Raw genomic sequence first — 18,859 nt, forward strand, 5'->3', positions numbered from 1 at the left:
TTCTAAGTAGGGTCTTGCTATAACCATAGATTTAAAAAAAACTCGAGTATAGTTTCAATTAGTTGGTGCCTCTTATCATAAAGTTTATTTACCAAAAATATTGTCTCTAACAATTTCAATGTAGACTGTGCTGTTTTTATTGCCTGGCCATTGAGAATAAATAATTCATGACAAAGTTATGCGAAAGACTGACATATAACCTATTTGGTTTTAAGAGTTGCTCTGATCCTAATATAGAGCCACTGGTAAAGTAGGTAATACAGCAATACAGAAGATGTATAACTGTAAAGCCATAATTATAGAAGTTGTCAAACTGTGGTATTGTAATGTTTAAAGAGAAAATTGGGATGTTTCACTAAAAAAATAGTAGACACTAAATTTTATCTGCTGTTTACTAGGGTAAAAAGTTCAAATTAGTAAGGATAGTAAATAGTCTAATTATAGCCGAAACCGGTTTGGCTCAGTGAATAGAGTGTCGGCCTGCAGACTGAGGGGTCCCGGGTTCGATTCCGGTCAAGGGCATGTATTGCGAGCATATCCCCAGTGAGGGGTGTGCAAGAGGCAGCTGGTCGATGTTTCTCTCTCATCGATGTTTCTAGCTCTCTGTCCCTCTAATTTCCTCTCTGTAAAAATCAATAAAAAAAATTTTTTTAAAGAAAAGAAAGAAGAAAATAGTCTAATTATAAAAATAAAGCTTATCCTTACTTGTTTTAAATATTACCCTATATTCATTTTAACCCCATGTTTTAAAAAATTTTAACATAATCAAATATTTGAAGCTTTCATTAGAATATAAAAAAATAATGTATTAGCTGTTAAAAATCTTAGTCATTTACACTGTTGTAGTTTTAAATGTTTCAAAACACTTTTATGTACATACCTCTTCTGAGCAGCTACCTGAGAACTGTATTAAAAAGGAGAAAATAAAAATCTTAGAATCTCAAATAAGTCAAAGCCACTCAAGTTCTTTTAGGGCAAGTTACATGATTACCTTTTTTGGATGATCCATCATTAGAAAGCACTTATTTTAAACAAAATGTAACTGCTAGCTCTATTTATAAGTCAGTTTGGGTCTTTCCTGCCTGATAAGTAATTGTAAAGTATCCTTATGTAAAAGAATTGCTCTTTAATAATAAAACAAACAAACAAAACACAGAGAAGTATATTGAACTCAGGAAGACACTGTCATCTTCATATTGTCAGACTATACAAATACTAGAAAGAGACTAAAAGGTTTCTTTGAACTCACCCCCTTATGAAGTTAAAGCCATGTGCACAGACCAAGAGGTTTCCATAGGCATCAACTTTCAAAAGATTTCCATAGAGTGTATCGAAGACAAGTCCCCTAAGTGAAAATGAAAACATTATCAATAATGCAAAACAATACAGGCAATAATCTTACATTACTTGATCACCATGAACCAAACTCATCTTATTCAAGCTTTATGGCAACTCAAGTATGTCCCAAAACAACATAACCCTAGAGATTAAAGTAAGTGAATAAAATCTTAAAAACTAATCCCAGCCGAGGCCGGTTTGGCTCAGTGGATAGAGCGTCAGCCTGCGGACTGGAAGATCCCGGGTACGATTCCAGTCAAGGGCATGTACCTTGGTTGCGGGCACATCCCCAGTGGGGGCTGTGCAAGAGGCAGCTGGTCAATGTTTCTCTCTCATCGATGTTTCTAGCTCTCTGTCCCTCTCCCTTCCTCTCTGTAAAAAATCAATAAAATATACTTTTAAAAAAATCAATAAAATATATTTATTAAAAAGAAGAAAAAAACCTAATCCCAGAGCAACTAAAATTACTCTGTCTAGATAGTTAATTACAACTGTTTTCTATAAGGAACGAGAGCTTAATATAGTTTAAGGTATAAACTGTAATTCCTCTTAATACAGATGGTTCCATCCTAAAACAGTCTTAGTTTCCTTGGACAAAACTGAACTAGCTTATATTTCCCTCTTTTAGATGTTGTATATGGAACATATATGATGGTAACATCTTAAAAAAACCCACAATTTTTCTTTCCTATCAAATTTATTAATGCAAACTATCAAAAGGTTCCTCTAGCCCAGTGGTTGAACATTGACCTTTAACCAGGAGGTCACAGTTCAATTTCCAGTCATGGCATATACCCAGATTGCAGACTTGATCCCCAGTGTGGGGTGTGCACTGATATTTCTATCTTCTCTCCCTCTCCCTTCCTCTCTGAAATCAGTAAGTATTGTATATACATATATTCAATATTTTAAAAAGGCTCTCTTAGCCCTGACCAGGTAGGTAGCTCAGTTGATTTGAGCATCGACTTAATGCACCAAGGTTGTGCATTGGATCTCCATCCAGGGCACATATAAGATGCAACCAATGAATGCATAAATAAGTGGAACTACAAATTAACCCTTTGCACTCCGCTGTCCCCTCTCAGGGGACATCGCAGTTTATTAGTGATTACAGGGAATTGAGTTAATTCAACGCATGTTTCCGCCATTAGCATCGAGTAGCTGGTAGCCAATGTCCAGAATGGTTCGGAGTGCAAAGGGTTAATATTTCTCTCCCTCTCTCTCTCTCTCTCTCTCTCTCTCTCTAAGTCAATCAATACTTTAAAAAAAAAAAAATGGCTCAATGGTTGACCATTGACCTATGAACCAGGAGGTCATGGTTCAATTCCAGGACAGGGTATATGCACGGGTTATAGGCTCAATCCCCAGTGTGGAGCATGCAGGAGGCAGCCAATCAATGATTCTCTTTCATCAGTGATGTTTCTATCTCTCCCCCTCCCTTCCTCTCTGAAATCAATAAAAATATTTTTAAAAATAAAAAGTTTAAAAAAATAAAAGAGGTTCCTGATTACCAAATTAAGTGTATTAGCAAAACTTGTAACTGCTTTCCAACAACCAAAGTTATATATATATCCATGACTGATTACTGCCCATCAGATTTACTAGTAATCCTGTTTCTTTTCCAATAATGGATCTCCTTCAATAACAATAAATGAAGCTCAATTCAAGAACAGAAAAGATATGGTAGTGGACATGAATAGTCCTTGATCATTTTAAAATCAACACCAACCAACTGAAAAGGAAAACACACTTTATTTTTTAATCAGGGCTGCATTTGGAATTATTAATTTGGGGATAAGTGGGGTTTTAATCCAAAATAATCTTGAAAAATTACCTGGTAGGGAATGTAGAATCATAAGCAAAGCTGAGCAGTTCCTGAGGATAGCCAATAGAAACTAATCTCTCCACAGTAAGCTCAAAACCAAGGGACTCGTACTCTGGGGACTTGTATACTGCACAAAGAAAAGGTTCTCATTAAAAGAATAGCCAATTAAAATAGAAGGCAAATGAGTGAATTTCTACTCTTTCCTCCTCTTCCTAAATTTCTACCAGTTACTCCCTCTTTCTAAATCTGCCTTTTTTTTCCCTCTCTCTCTCTCTCTTCTTTTTGCCCCAAATCTGTGTTTTGTATTGCCTCAAGTAATCACAGAACTCAATTGTTAGTTTGTGGAAACAGGTAATATTATACATAGTAGGAGCAGCAGTAACAGCTAAATTATCAGACATTTCAGAATAGTTCTTTCATTCTTAAGGAACCTAATTCAAACATTGTTTTACTCTTTATCTAGTCTTTCATGCATACAATCTAAAAGGGTGGGAAAATTAATATGCATAGTTGTGATATTACATGAAAATGTAAGTAAAATAGAAAACAAGGTAGAAGTCTATATATGTTGAAGGCTTTACTGGTGTGCATAACTGGTGTACGAATTCTTAAAAATGAGCTATAAAAAAACCCAGTCTATTTTTGGAATTCCTATTTGGCTTGGTAGCTACATTATATTTCTTCTTCAAGCAGCATAATTCTATTTGTCAGGACTCATTTGTTTTCTTATCAGCCCTAACAATATTATAATCATTAAATTGCATTGTGTTAAGTTTTTACTGCAAAAGCAACCATAAAAAGACATGTCTGAGATAATTTGAAAAATCAAGATGTGAACTTGGGAATTGGACGACATTAAAGAATTACGAGTTATTTCACCCTGGCTGTGTTACTCTGTGGTTAGAATGTTGGCCCTTGCACCCAAGGATCTTGGACTCAATTTAGGTCAAAGGCACATACCTGGGTTGGGGTTTGAGCCCTATCTCCAGTCAAGGCACGTGTGGGAGGCAATCTCTCTCTTGTTCTTTCTCTGTCCCCCTCTCCTTCCACTCTCTCTGACAAGTAATGGAAAAAAATAGACGCTGGTGAGGATTAAAAAAAAAACACATACACACAAAAAAAGAATTGTGATTCATTTTATTAGATGTGATTATAGAGGAATTGGGATGTGCAAGTATATGTCTAAAAAATGATGTCTTCTTTTTTGCCAAAGAAGCATACTACTGTTTTTTTACAGGTGAAATAAAATGGATTTTGGAATATGGGGTTTTTCCTCTTGTATCGTATATATCTGAAGTTTTCTATAATAAAAAATACTTTTTAGAGTCATTACTGCAATCCAGCATAAACAAAATGTTGCTCCTTTAGTTTCTTCCAAATGAAATATTTAGTATCTAGGTAAGCATTCTTCCATCAGTCTCTAGGGGTGGGTAGGTCATATTAAAAAAAAAAAAAAAAAAAAAAAAAAAAAAAAAATCCCTTCCAAAAAAAGACCTGTTTTCTTGCTAAATGCCAAATGAGGCCAAGAACAAATCCATTCTATTCCTACATTCTCATAATAATGCAACTATTATCATTATATTATTATAGTTTTCCTTTCTATGATTTAACATATAACCTATGGCTCCAACTGATTTTTTCATTGCAATTATTCTGCCTATCCAAGTTAATGCTAATATTTTAATGAGTACAATTCAACTTTCCTTTTCTAAAAGCAATCTTTTAACCAGCTGTTGCCAACCTTTCTGACCTCATGGACCACCAGTTGGCTACCGCTGCTTTAGACTACTCAAAAATACATAAAAGAAAATCATAATACTGGTTGCTCCACAGAAGGGAGATGGATGAATGGCTAAAAGACAGTAGAAGGAAGAAGGAAAACTTTATGTAACTTCTTTTATACTTTTTAAAACTTGTAACATTATTGATGTATTTGATCTGTTTTTAAAAATTAAATTGAAATTTTAAAGAAGCAAGGTGAGCATTCAAAGTCCTTTAAACATTTGTCATATTTTCAAAGCCTAGAATTATTAAGGTCCTTTAGGAGATGCACTGAGTTTCATCTCATCTGAACAACACCCCCCAAAAGTTGTCATTTCTTTTTTGTATTAACAAGTTAATGCTAATGCTAACCCCAGCTAGCATTTTCAAAACTGGCTATATTTTTTTCTTCCCATCAATTCCAACCCCATCCTCACCCCACACAAAAAAATTTTTTTGAAGTCTCAAGTGTGAAAATCTTAAATCTAGATGATATCTACTGTGATAAAGGAAGTGTTAACTATTCATACACATTAACAGGGCAGGGCAGGTGTGTTATCATAAAAACAGGAAAGCAATTTACATTAGTTTGAGAATATAAAGCAATATCTCATACCCACCCAGTGATTTCACCACAAGTAATAGAAAATAACATTTTAAAATTTCCATAAAACAAAAATTAGTTCCCAATCTACAAAGCCCCGCTTACTTCAAACAATAGTTAATGAAACAAAATTCCAGTATAGCAAACCAATTTGCGTAATTCATTGACTCTTATGATTTGGCCTATATAAAATGTTTTCAATTAAATTTTTTTCAGAATAACAACTTGCTGGATCTGCCTTAAGAATGGGAGGCGGGGGGACAATGTTAAAATATGTACACAGATAATAATTTTTAAAAAAAGAAAAATAATGGGAGGCAAAAACAAAACAAAAAACACACACAAAAAAAACCCCAACAACCCTCAATTCCCTAAATGAGCGATTTTCCCTAGTTAGAAAATCAGATAATTTCTAGAATAATGGAATAATAGTGATTAAAACCATGTCTATGAGACATTTTGGACTGAAATCCAAAATAATTTGTTCAGAATTTTTAGTAGGGGAAAAAATGAGATGGGAGATAAAATCTCAGATCCCCATTTTGCCAGAACAAACCCTAGAATAGCAGAAAAAATAAAACTCTCTACACTTGCCACATTGTATTTATTCCAGGGCAGAACTCCTCTCAAGTGTTCAACTGAAATGACCTTCTAAAAATTCCACCTATAGAAATAAACTTTATATTTCCTTTCTCTCAGTGAGTTTAGGGTACTTCCCAAAAATATTATGTATTTTCCCCATTTGAGGACCTGAAGTTATATAACAGCAAGTACAAACATTAGCTAAAGCAAGAATTTAGGTTACTCCTAAGTCTCATTCCAAGTTCTCTGTGGGGTATATTATAAATGCCACGTGTATTATATAAATACACGACCACTGTTAAAGTGAATTTCTAGATTACATAGCTCATCAAAACTTAAACTTGGGTGTTGAAACCCATTATCCCTCCAATTTCTTTTATCTAGTCCAAAATAAACTGCTCTAGTCATAGATGGGAATGGATTTAGCAGAGAGAGGCCAAGCTCCACTTTGACAACACTATCTATTTCACTAAGCTCTATATAAATCAGTAAGAACTATGAGCTATTGACATTTTCTCATAAGCTTCCCGGATAATCATTTCAGCAACACGAACTCCCAGGTCATTAAATCACCTGTCAGAGAATTATAAAGCACAATCAGGGCTTGAGAAACAGAACCACAGCTGCACAGAGCACTAGTTTAGAAGTTTTGTTATAAATGTCCCTTGGGAATAATCACAATTTGTTCTGACCTGATAGCAAAAATGACTATTTCCTGAAGCCTACAAAGTACCACCATTATTTGAAAATTAAATACATACATAAGTAAAAAAATAAAACTCCTCTTTCAAACAATGAGCCAGCCTTGACACATGTGGAGAACTATGGACATTGCCTCTGACGATAGAGTGCTACGCCTCTGCACAGCTACAGAGGCCCTCATTTTAAGTCCTCTTGAAAAAACGGCTAGTAAATGATGCAGAGTTTCAAGCTCAATTCTTACAACTGACTTCCCAAAACACAGCCAGTAGCTTCAAAGTAAACCTAACCTCACACATGTAATGCTTATATCTTCTTCGAGAAAGTCCTCAGGCCTATCCTAATTTACCCAATATCCAAAGACAAAGGGAAAAGTTATTTTAAGGGCTAGCGTCCAAAAAAGAGGACTGCTTCAGCCACTAGGGCAGCACACAATGTCCTCGGGTTACATAACTAGCCGGCTTATAAAGAGAACAACCGAAGCTTTGAAAAGCTAAAGCTATTGAGAGCATTTAAAGATATTCTTTACTCCATCATCTCCAAGGAAAAAAACAGTTCTTCAAAAGATATCAACCACATGTTGTGGGGATAAGAGCTATGAGCTCTGTTTGAGTGATGTTATTCATAAAAGATAGCACTTAGGTAAGAGGAGACAGTACTCCTTTGAAATGAGCCAGAAACTTTCTGCAGGGAAGTCTGGAATTCTCATGCACTTTTTACCTTTGCACCAAGACACACTTGTGGTAGTAGATTCTAGATTTTGGGAGGGGGGAAAGGGGGGTATCGCGCCAGCGGGGGCAGGGCAAACCTCGACAGAGGTTCCAGCCTAGCAGAGTGCTGCTGCCAAAAATGAGAACTCACATGAGGCAGATGAAGATGCAGAGTGTGTCACTCCAGTCTTGAAGGAGTTACACTGGCTCTCCTGTTAAAAAAACAAAATAAAGCAACAAAACAAAAAATAACAAAAACAGGTTTTAAAACTGTGATGGGCTGGAGTGGAGAGATAGTATTTGGAAATTGGTATTTATAGGAGTTACTGTCTCCTATTTAGAAGCCTGTGATCATCACTAAAATTCGTCTAATTGCCCATAACAAGGGTATTGAAAATAAACATTGAGTATTGTGCATTATTTACTTTTCTGGCACCCTGAGCCTGGAATACAAGCCAAGTCTGATCCTGAAATGTAAATTAAAAGAAAAAAACAATAATTTATTTTTGTCTTAGTTTATTTTCTCTAGCATATTTCAGGTTAATATGGCAGAAATTTAATGCAGTTGGAGCAGTGTTTAAAATTGAAACAGACTAAATAATGATTATAAGAATAAACCAGAGCAGTCTCATATTGTTTTTAAGTACCTATTTAAACTAAGTCTACCTACACCTAATTACCCACTTTTCTACCTTTCCAACACCTAAATTTGCCATTATAATATAGACAAGAGTCGAAACCGGTTTGGCTCAGTGGATAATAGAACGTCAGTCTGCGGACCAAAAGGTCCCGGGTTCGATTCCGGTCAAGGGCATGTACCTTGGTTGCGGGCACATTCCCAGTAGGGAGTGTGCAGGAGGCAGCTGGTCGATGATTCTCTCTCATCGATGTTTCTAACCCTCTATCCCTCTCTCTTCCTCTCTGTAAAAATATCAATAAAATATATTTTAAAATATATAATATAGAGAAGAACCAACTTCATGATGTCTAAATGTAGAAAAAGGAAAATTTTAAATTTTTGTCAGTGGATATTTGCCCTTGTAAGTGCAGTCTTATTATTCCACTTTCATAATCTTAGAGAAACTACCCAGTCTAGCAAAATAACTGTCTCAAAGTTACATGAGGAACCCTTACGATACTGATACTTTTAAGATATGTATTACTTTAACCGTATAGAGAATTAGCCCTACAGATATTCAGGCTAAATATAGATCTTCAGACATCTACAACTTCTGGGTTTTTATGAGAAATGGTATTAAACAGAAATAAATGACTAAATATAATATCTAAAAGTCCTAAAAACATTTACAACTAGGAGAAACCACCACCACCAATCACTATAAAAAACAAAATCCAACCTAACCACACAAGAATAGTTATTTGCTTTTATGTTGTAAATATTATCAACACTAATGATCTCTAGTTATTTAGGCTATGTAATGTTGGTTCTTTAAAACTAGAGTATTTTAAGGAAACTTTTAAATAAAATCTTTCCAATTTTCGTGTAAACAGATACTTGAGGACTTTTTCTACTTTTCAAAATTATTTAAAGACCTTAGCATAAGAACAGATATAATAAATTTTTTATAACTAACCTGAGATCAATGATATAAAAAGATTTAAATTTAAATTTCTAACTACCTCAATTTTTATTTACTTAAAATATAACAACTAGATTTATAAACTGATTCTGACAAGACTTCCAAAAGAATTTCTAAAATGTCTAATGACAGTGACACTAAAATAAAGTTTTCCCTAACAAAGTGATTATATGAAGGATCATATCTATTTGGAAGCATATTTTCTTAAGGGTTTTCTTTTATAAAAACTAGTCTTCTGGCCCATTTTTCACGTTTTTAATTTTACAAGTCATTTCAAATCCCTTTGGAGGATTTACATAAAAGTGAATTTTATTGCTTTATAGTCAAAACTATAAATAACAAACCTTCCAGCTATGCAAACCCATTCCACCACTGGCCCGGCAGAGTTTAGCTTTTCTAACTGAATCACGATTCAAATAATTATTTGGACTCTAGTACTAAATTATCACTTTTTTGTCTTCACAATTCTTCTTTTTGGGTAGAGTCTTCATAATAAATTCCCAATAGATTTTTATTTTATTTGGTTTTATGAGAGTGTTTTCCAATTTATTTTTTATTAATAGTTTTATCAACCACAATCCTGGTTTTTTCCCCCCTTTTTCGAGTTTCATCTTTTTTTGTAGTTTCTTATTCCTGGGTTGTTGTTTTTCATTTGTTACTCTAGTTTCTCTATTCAAGCACTCTGCTTATCCTCTTATTCTATTATTTCAGAAAAACAAGAAACAAAAAACCAAGTTCAAAAGTGCTTTTAAGACCACTAAGGGGATAATGAATGCATTTTACTTATCAAACTAAACATTTCTATAGTTCATCAATTGTATACATTTTACCCATTCACAAATTGATAAGTCTCTCAAGAATACATTGGAGGGTAATCACTTTTACTAATAACTTTACTCAAATGGAGGTGCCCACTCTCCAACACAAAATATCTTGCACAGGGTAGACATGTTTGGAGGAGTGGGGAGTAAGGTAATGTGGAAGTTCTACATTTTCCCAGTTGTGAGAAGGATGCCCTGGGTTCTTAATCAAGATTTGGGACAATGAGAAATTCTCGCCTTTATAATGAAGGTTATCTTCTTTGGTTTATACCAAAAACCTTTCAAGATATATGCTTGTAGCCCTAGCTGGCTTGGCTCAGTGGATAGAGCGTCGGCCTGCAGACTGAAGGGTCCCAGCTTCGATTCTGGCCAGGGGCACATGCCTGGGTTATGGCCTTGATCCCCAGTAAGGAATGTGCGGAAGGTGGCAGATCAATGGTTCCCTCTCATCATTGATGTTTCTACCTCTCTGTGCTTCTCCCTTCCTCTCTGAACTCAATAAAGAAATATATATTTTTTAAAAGATATATGCTGTTATCACACTAAGAACTTCAAGTAGATGCATCCAATTTATAAACAATCCATAGTAAGTTCAACTCAGCTGATGTTCCATATTAATTTAATTCACCACTACTGCAAGGAGCTTCATCTTTAAGGAGAAATGCTGAAGCATGGACACAAAGGTTTACAATGTTGTATGTTTCATTAAAAAGAAAAGTTCTATCTCCATCTACAGCCAAATTATTTTTGACCAGAATGCCAAGACTATTCCAGAAGGAAAGGACAGTCTTTTCAACAGTGTTGAGAAAACTGAATTTCAACATGCAAAAGAATGAAGTTAGACCCTTACCTGACATCATGTACAAAAATTAACTAAAAATAGCCCAGCTGCCCATGAACCAGGAAGTCATGGTTCAATTCCCAGTCAGGGCACACATGTCTGGGTTGTAGGCTTGATCCTCAGTAGAGGGCATGCAGGAGGCAGCTGATCAATGATCCTTTCATCATTGATGCTCTTCTCTCTCTATCTAGACTCAGGGAGGATAAACAACATGCTGATGGGTCAAGAGCTGGCACACTTCCATACTAGGAGGAACTGGTCCCAACATTCCTCATTGTTATTATTTGTCCTCATACCTCTGTACACTATGTGTTTTAAATGTTAACTATCCTGTACCCATCAATGTAAAATAAATATATATCTGCTTTATTTTTTATTAAATCTGAGGTATTTCCCTGCTCTACGTTCTCTCGCCATCTTAATATGGCACCAATGAATTTCATGAACCTTCCTTGTCTCTTCCTCCTTTGATTTTAATGTATAAAATGAACTGCAAAAGGGTGTTTCTTTCACCTTGAAGGGTGTTAGCTGGTTTCTGTTCTGAAAAAGCTGCATTTAATACCAGATGGGTCCTGCATGATCCTGAGACAGCAAGCAGCTCATCTGTCTGAAAATGTCAACCAAGGTAAGAATTACCTACTGGCTATCTCACAAGTGGACTTTTTCAAGTTTGATGAATTTAAAAATCTCCCTTTAGTTCACTTGGTCTTTGCAGGTGATACTCATCATGATCTCCACTACTCAAATTGATAATCACTGGGCCTGGTTGCAAAGAATAATGCAGAAAGGATATTCAAACAAAATCTGCGATGTTTCTCGATAATTTCTGATATTGTTTCTCATCATTCATATTCTGATGGACATTTATGACAGATACCGGGAGTCATAAGAAATCGCCATGATTCAATGAGAATTATCAGGGTGTCTCATTAACAAGGGTTGAATTGATGCCTCACAAAAGGAGAAAACAATGGACATCATCTCAGGATGATCTTAAATTAAACCTGGATGCCTTTGGGCCTTTTTAAAGTCTCTTGAGCATTTTTAAACAAAAATAAATTAAAAAAAAAATAAACTGCAAAATTCTTCTTCTCTAGAGCATTTTCTCAATTTTCTCAGATTTTGCTTCCAGATCTGACCCTCTTTCGCTGGCTCAAATAACCTCTTTTAACCTTCTTTTAGGTTTGGAATTTTTTTTTGTCAACACTGATATACATACATCACGTACAAAGAATGTTGCTAAAGTAATTTGGGGTAAGAGAGGAATAATAAATAGGCCTGCCAAGTACTTTTTATATAAAACATAGTCCACTGTTGGACAGTGGCAAAGCTAATATACAAGACTCAGTATTACCTAGATTCTAAATATTGACTTTCGTAAATAAACTCAGCAGTATTTAGTAGACAAACTGACTAAAGCATAATTAATACACACTCATTAGAACAGAAATTAGTATACACTCATTATAAAAACAAGCATTAACCTACAGTATTACTCAGATAAGGAGCTAAATGCTAATACTGCATTGCTCCTATAGGCAGATTTCAGAATTAAAGTTTCTTTAGGTTCAAGACAATCAGGAAAAATTAATTTATGTCAATAAACAGGATTTTTGTTTTGTTTTTAATTTTATATAAAAATATCAATTACATAGAAATCTTACAGATGAACTAATAAAAACATAAAATATGCATAATTCACTTTAATTATAGAGATAGCTGATGATAAAAAGATCATATCTGAAAAACTGTTTCAGGGGTCCTCAAACTTTTTAAAGTGAGGGCCAGATCACGGTCCCTCAGAGAGCTGGAGGGCCGGACTATATGAACTACTAATTCCTACTGTAACACCTCGGCTGCGCTCACTACCCAAAAAACCTGGCGGGCCGGATCAGACTCCTCTGCGGGCCGCATGTGGCCCGCGGGCCGTAGTTTGAAGACGCCTGGACTATAAGTGGTATTCAGATGAGATGACAATAATAAGGTTCCCATCAGAATGGATTATGTTAATAAACACTGTAAAAATCATAATTTTTTAAAAAGAATATTCAAGTAAACCCATCAATTTCTTTTAACAAACTAAAACAAATAAAAAAAACAAACCTCCCCAACTTCATTCTATATAGTTTACTTTCTGAAAATTACAAGTTGAGAATTATTACACATACATTTTAAAATCCTTCAAGTCCAAGTATGTATACTTGTCCCACCCTCTTATTTATTAGTGACAAATCAAAGCTTTAAATGATTACTCACCACCAAGTCTATCAACCCCATGCATGAAGAACAATATTCTCAAAGTAAGTGAGTAATCAAAACCAAATCAAATCATACCACCACCCTCCCAAAGGAAGTCTTCTGTGCCTATTATCTAAGAATATCAAAAACAGAGCTGTTTCCTTATGAAAATAGCTTATATCCAGAATTAGATCCTACTCCCCACACTTTCCATAAGAGTCATATAATTTCACACATTGAAAACTATGAAAGAAATTTATGAAAATCCCTATGTAGATGTTTTCTCAGAACAAAACTGGACAGTTTACAGTATGATAAGCCCTAAGCCAATAAACACCATCTCTCAATAAACGTATCATTCAAATCATGCCTGCCATTTGAGATGTCTTTCCACACACTTCAGATGCATAAACACTAGGCTCAGTATCAATGTCACTATATTGTAACTCTGAAAACTAGTAATCCATATAAGCTATAAATCAAGCATGGCAAACCCACAGCCCAGTCAATATAACAGTATGTAAGAAACATTAATAAAAATGTTGTAACTTAATTTTTACAATATCCTGTATATGCACTCTATCTATAGTAATAAAAGCATAATATGCTAATTAGACCAGAAGGCTGGACAGTGGAACAACCATCTGGACAACTTTCCAGACGAAGCTGCCAGGGCTGGCTGCAAGGGCCTATGCTTGCACGAATTTTGTGCATTAATAATGAACAGCATTCGCCAATGACTAATTACTATAATTGTGCTGCATTCATTTCCCTTATGTGCCTTATACACAGCCACACTACTTCTCTCCACTAATGCTAACAGTGAATACTTTAGCAACTGATGGCCACTTCATTAGTTTTGTACTGACTTGTTTGGCATGCACAACAGGAAATATTTCGCTTTCGGAGATTAAGAAAAATAGGTTTATTTGTGTTATGCTTATTAATTTGTGCAGTTATAAAGCGTCTGATAAGCTTATGTTCAAGAAAAATAGTTTTATTAAAATGTTCTATTATTTTATGTTAACAATTACTCATTTATTTCATCCTTCTGTATTCAGCATGTCTCTATTGAAATAAACCTACGTTTCTATGAAAATTGAAGGTTTTTTGTGGGTTTTGCAGCCCACAAACTTTAACCTTATTTGGCCAATGTTAGCCTTTGAGTTTGACATGCTTGCTGTAAATGGTAACTCTGTATCACTCAAAATATTGTTTGCCAGCCTGGCCAGTGTAGCTCAGTGGTTGAGCACCGACCTATGAACCAGGAGGTTCAATTCCCATTCAGGGGTACAAAAAACAACAAAAAAGCAAATAAAAAGAAATCAAAGTATTTTTAAAGTGTAAAGACTACGATTCAGTGACTTTTTCACTAAATAAAGAGAATTCATTTTTCATTATTCTGTGATATGTGCAGGAGGCAGCTGATCAATGATTCTCTTTCATCATTGATATTTCTCTCTCTCTCTCTCCTTCTCCCTTCCTCTCTGAAATCAATAAATGCATTTTTTTTTTTTAAAGAATGTCTTAATAACGAAGAGGGGGAAAGTTTGTCATTTTTTGACCCCAATAACTCCTATTTCTGCCTAGATAATATCTTTCAACTACCTAGTCATTCCTTCCCCAGAAGAGCTAGAATTTTAGTAAGACAGATTGTAGTATTTTCTCTTGATTTGGACAGCAAAAACTACACTGAAAAAGTACAGTGCTTCCACCTGCTTTCTGACAAGTGCTCCCAAAAGTGCCTGTGTCCAATTAGAAAAACCAAAATGTTGCAAAAACTTTGCATTCCACACTTTAAGTTAACAAGAAACCAAATAAATAACAGTATGGATGAGAGGAATTCATATCAATTCAGTGTATATTTTTAATACATAACTTGTTTAGTAAATATCATGGCCACATTTATGTGGCAAGTACCTATAAGCTGCATCTATTCATTTTTGTACATTAATATTACTTATAGCCTAAACTGAACATCAAATTGAGATTTTTAAAATTTGAAACATGTCAGTTTTCTAATACTGTTATATAAAAAATTTTCCTGAAGATAATTTATACAATTTAAAGGTTTTTGTGAATTTAATAACAATATATTTTAGAGAAAATTTCTAAACATATTACTTCATATATATCTCAGTGCTAATGTTTAAGATCTATTTGATATTGAACAAAGCTAATAGCTCTAGTTGTTAAAAGTCTTTACATAAATATGTATGCAGTCATTTCAATGAAAAATGAACACATTTTCCATTTGTTTTAAAGATAACATTAAAATTTTTAACTGATAAAAATTTACCTTGTGTTAGAGCGAGAGATATTAGTAACAGCTTGATAAAATAAAGGCCAAAAGTGCCCAAATATACACAAAATGTATTATTTCACCATATCATTTCTTACCAGGGTCTCTGAAATAACTCAGCAAGTAGTCTACCTATCTGTAGCAAATTAAATGTCAAGGATATCTGGTAATTTCAATACTCACAAATCTCAACAGAAGTAGTAATATATATGATTAAATCAATAAGTGTTTATTCAATTGCCTACTGTGGATAATCTAAAGCAATCTTAAACAACCAAAAAGTGCTACTCACCAGCAAGTGTATAATCCATATCAAAACCAAAACACTTTATTTTCTCCATGGCTAAACTTCGGTTCACAAACACCCTGAAAAAAAGAGTAAACAATGATATCTCAATTAATACTGGGGGGAAAAATTGGTTTAACAGAATTATTTGGCTGTCTTTCTACATTTTTCTCATTTAAGTACCAATATCTACTAATATATATAATTAAGGCTAACCTGCTAAGTGTACAACCATCTGACGGGTTGCTATGATGCACACTGAACACCAAGAGTCAGAAGCTCAACACAGGAGCTGCTTAGCTGCAGTGACTTGGCAGTGGAGGTTCTTGGGTGACACACCCCAAAACCAGAGGGAAGGGAGCTCAATTCCTTATGCGGCCGCGCAATTCCACCCTCGGCCATGGGTTACGTTGTTGCTGGGGCACTGTTGGCCCAGAATCTGGTTTATTACACAGTTGCATTAGCATTCCATACTCAACTTTGCAGAGTGCCCTCTCGCACTCGCGGACCCCTCAGGGGATGTTGGAGGGCCGGTTTCAACCTGATCCCTGCAGGCCAGGCGGAGGAACCCACCTGCCAGAGGGACCCCACTCACTCCACAGACGCTGGAGAGGGACCGTGGGAAGTTGGCTCCGACCTGTATGGCCCAGTTCTGTCCTGCTGGCCACCTTCTAATTAATTTCCTTTCAATGTGCATGAATCTGTGCACTGGGTCACTAGTAAGTCATAATAAATGTATTCAAGTCCTTTTTATACCTTAAGTGAAATAAGAGGTTACATGAAAATACGTGGACTTTTTTACTGTTTTGGTATTAACAATGCCATGTAGTCAAAACTTGAGTGAATTAAGTTATTTTCAAAATATAACCCCATAAAATAAGTTTATTTCTGAGACTTTATAATTCATTCATTTGTAATTTATTTAATAAACAAAGGTTCATTTCAGCCTATCAGATGACAGATACTAAAGACACAATTACAGATTCATTCAACAAATACTTGAGTGCCTACTATATGTTAGAAACTCTGCTATGGCAGTGAACGGAAGAGTACCTGCCCTCATGGAACTTCTGTTTTAACTTAGAATCTCAATCCTTGAGAAACTCAGCCTAGCAGGAGAAGGACTTATAAGCAAATAATTATAGCAATTCAATAAATGCTATAAAATCATGAAGGCCAGAGCACGAATTGTTTAGAGACCAGAAGAGATGTGCGAGCTGAATCTTAAACAATGAATAGAAGCTTCCCAGTAGAACAAAGCAAGAAAGGCAATTCAGGCAGAATAACCAAGCAAGGACAAGGTTTATAATGAATGGTAAAACATTTATTATGGCTGAAGCTGAGTTTTCTTTGGTTGTACTTTTGTTTGTTTTAGCAAAAGGAGGTTTTCTAGAGGAACAGGGGTGGAGGGAATGAGCAATAAAAGCTATGAAGCCAAGATTAACAGGGGAGTATGGACTTTATCCTGCAAGAAAGAACAAATGACCAGATTTTGAAGAAATAATCATTTTAAAATTTTTAATAAATTAAAATTTCAAAAAGATCACTATGAAGGGAAAACTAACAATATAATAGTATGGTAGATCATTACCATGATGGTGTTTTGGGGTAAGTTTTAATCATTTCTGAAAATAAGTGTTGCCTTTCCATCTGAACCCCAGCTTCGTGGCCAAAATTTCTGAATGATTTATGGTCTATTGCTAAAACTCTTCTTTGCCTTTATTTCATAAGTAACTTCGAGAAGTAAGAATGCTTTAAATCACCTAGGGAACTTATTTAAAAAAACACACACAAAAAAAAACTATGCCTGGGCTACCCTCGCCCATTAATGATCTAGGTCAATAACTTCCAAAGAAGACTGACTACACCAGGGAATGCAGAAGACTACTGGGGGGAAAAAGAAGATATTAGATCTTCTACTTATATTCATTTCACCATTTAAAGATATCTAATTTGTGTATGTTTTCTATTATATATAAATAAGGATAATATATAATTTATAAGTACATACAGGAGTAAATAGTACATATTTTAAGTGATGAAATACTCAAAAAAAAATTGGAAACCACTGATCTAGGTATTGACTTTTTTTTTTAGCTCTTCACCAGCATATATATTGTTTTAAATGTTAATAGAAAACATTTTCTCTCATCTCAGAATGTATCATATTTTTTTATTTTTTTAAATATATTTTATTGATTTTTTTACAGAGAGGAAGAGAGAGGGATAGAAAGTTAGAAACATCGATGAGAGAGAATCACTGATCAGCTGCCTCTTGCACACCCCCTACTGGTACATGCCCTTGACCGGAATCGAACCTGGGACCTTTCAGTCTGCAGGCTGACGCTCTATCCACTGAGCCAAACCGGTTTCGGCTGAATATATCAATTTTAAATAAAGAAAAATAAAATATTAGCTTAAAATACTTTAATCAATAACAGTCAATTGGCCCTTAAATTAAGAGCTTTTCTGAAAAATGTAAAAATCATTACTAATCTTACACCATGCTATGCATACTTGATTAGCTCTATAAAACTTAGTTCCTGAGATGTTATATAAAATATTTTTACTTTCTTTCCCTAAAATAACCTGGTCTTCTAGAAAATAAATATTTAAGTTGTCTTGGGTAAATGGTGGAAGAAAGTGGAAGAAAAGAGTAGTGCAGCGATTTTCAACCTTTTTCATCTCATGGCATACACAAACTTATTAGTAAAATTCTGTGGCACACCAAAAAATATACATTTTTTGCTAATCTGACAAAAAAAAGTAGGTATGCTTTTGATTCATTCACACTGAACAGCTAATGTTGTGTTGGCTGTTGTTGTTTCTTTAATTAGACAATTTAAGGGAAAAGAGGTCAGTGTCCCTAACTTAATAGTGAGATATTGCATGTTGTAAAAACTCTTGCAGCACACCAGTTGAAAATCGCTAGAGTAGCAGAGAGCTGAAAGATACAAGGAGCGAGAGAATAAATGACATCCACCCAAACCTTTTCAAAAACTTACCACTACCTCAAATATATCACCATGACCCTTTTAGCAATTTACCAAACTTCCTTCTTTATTGTCATTTTTCCCCAGTTACATAAATCCTTTGAAGTCACAACAGGGGTAAAAAAAAACACAAAGTAATGTTTCTAACTCTGCAAACAATGTTACCACTGATGCTTAGGCTTTTCAAACACACTTTCAATGCAGGGTAGGGTGCCAACTGGATCAAATCCTTGCTCAGAGCCCAAACAGCTGATGTGC

General features: G+C 34.8%; 1 protein-coding gene across 8 annotated transcripts in view; it reads right to left on the reverse strand.

Annotated features, from left to right (window-relative positions):
* The window catches only part of NT5C2 (5'-nucleotidase, cytosolic II), a 69,273-nt gene that overhangs the window by 16,043 nt on the left and 34,371 nt on the right, over positions 1–18,859 (reverse strand). For 6 of the 8 annotated variants that reach the window (XM_036437886.2, XM_045582049.1, XM_036437894.2 and 3 more), the window contains 4 exons: positions 15,615–15,688; positions 3,173–3,290; positions 1,250–1,345; positions 881–904 (listed from right to left, as the gene is read on the reverse strand). In XM_036437886.2, the coding sequence (XP_036293779.1) occupies positions 881–904; positions 1,250–1,345; positions 3,173–3,290; positions 15,615–15,688 (312 nt within the window). The remainder of the gene's footprint in view (positions 1–880; positions 905–1,249; positions 1,346–3,172; positions 3,291–15,614; positions 15,689–18,859) is intronic. The other 2 variants (XM_036437891.2, XM_045582048.1) reach the window with 1 other exon arrangement.

This window comes from Pipistrellus kuhlii, unplaced genomic scaffold (assembly GCF_014108245.1).
Source record: "Pipistrellus kuhlii isolate mPipKuh1 unplaced genomic scaffold, mPipKuh1.p scaffold_m20_p_15, whole genome shotgun sequence".
NCBI lineage: Eukaryota > Metazoa > Chordata > Mammalia > Chiroptera > Vespertilionidae > Pipistrellus > Pipistrellus kuhlii.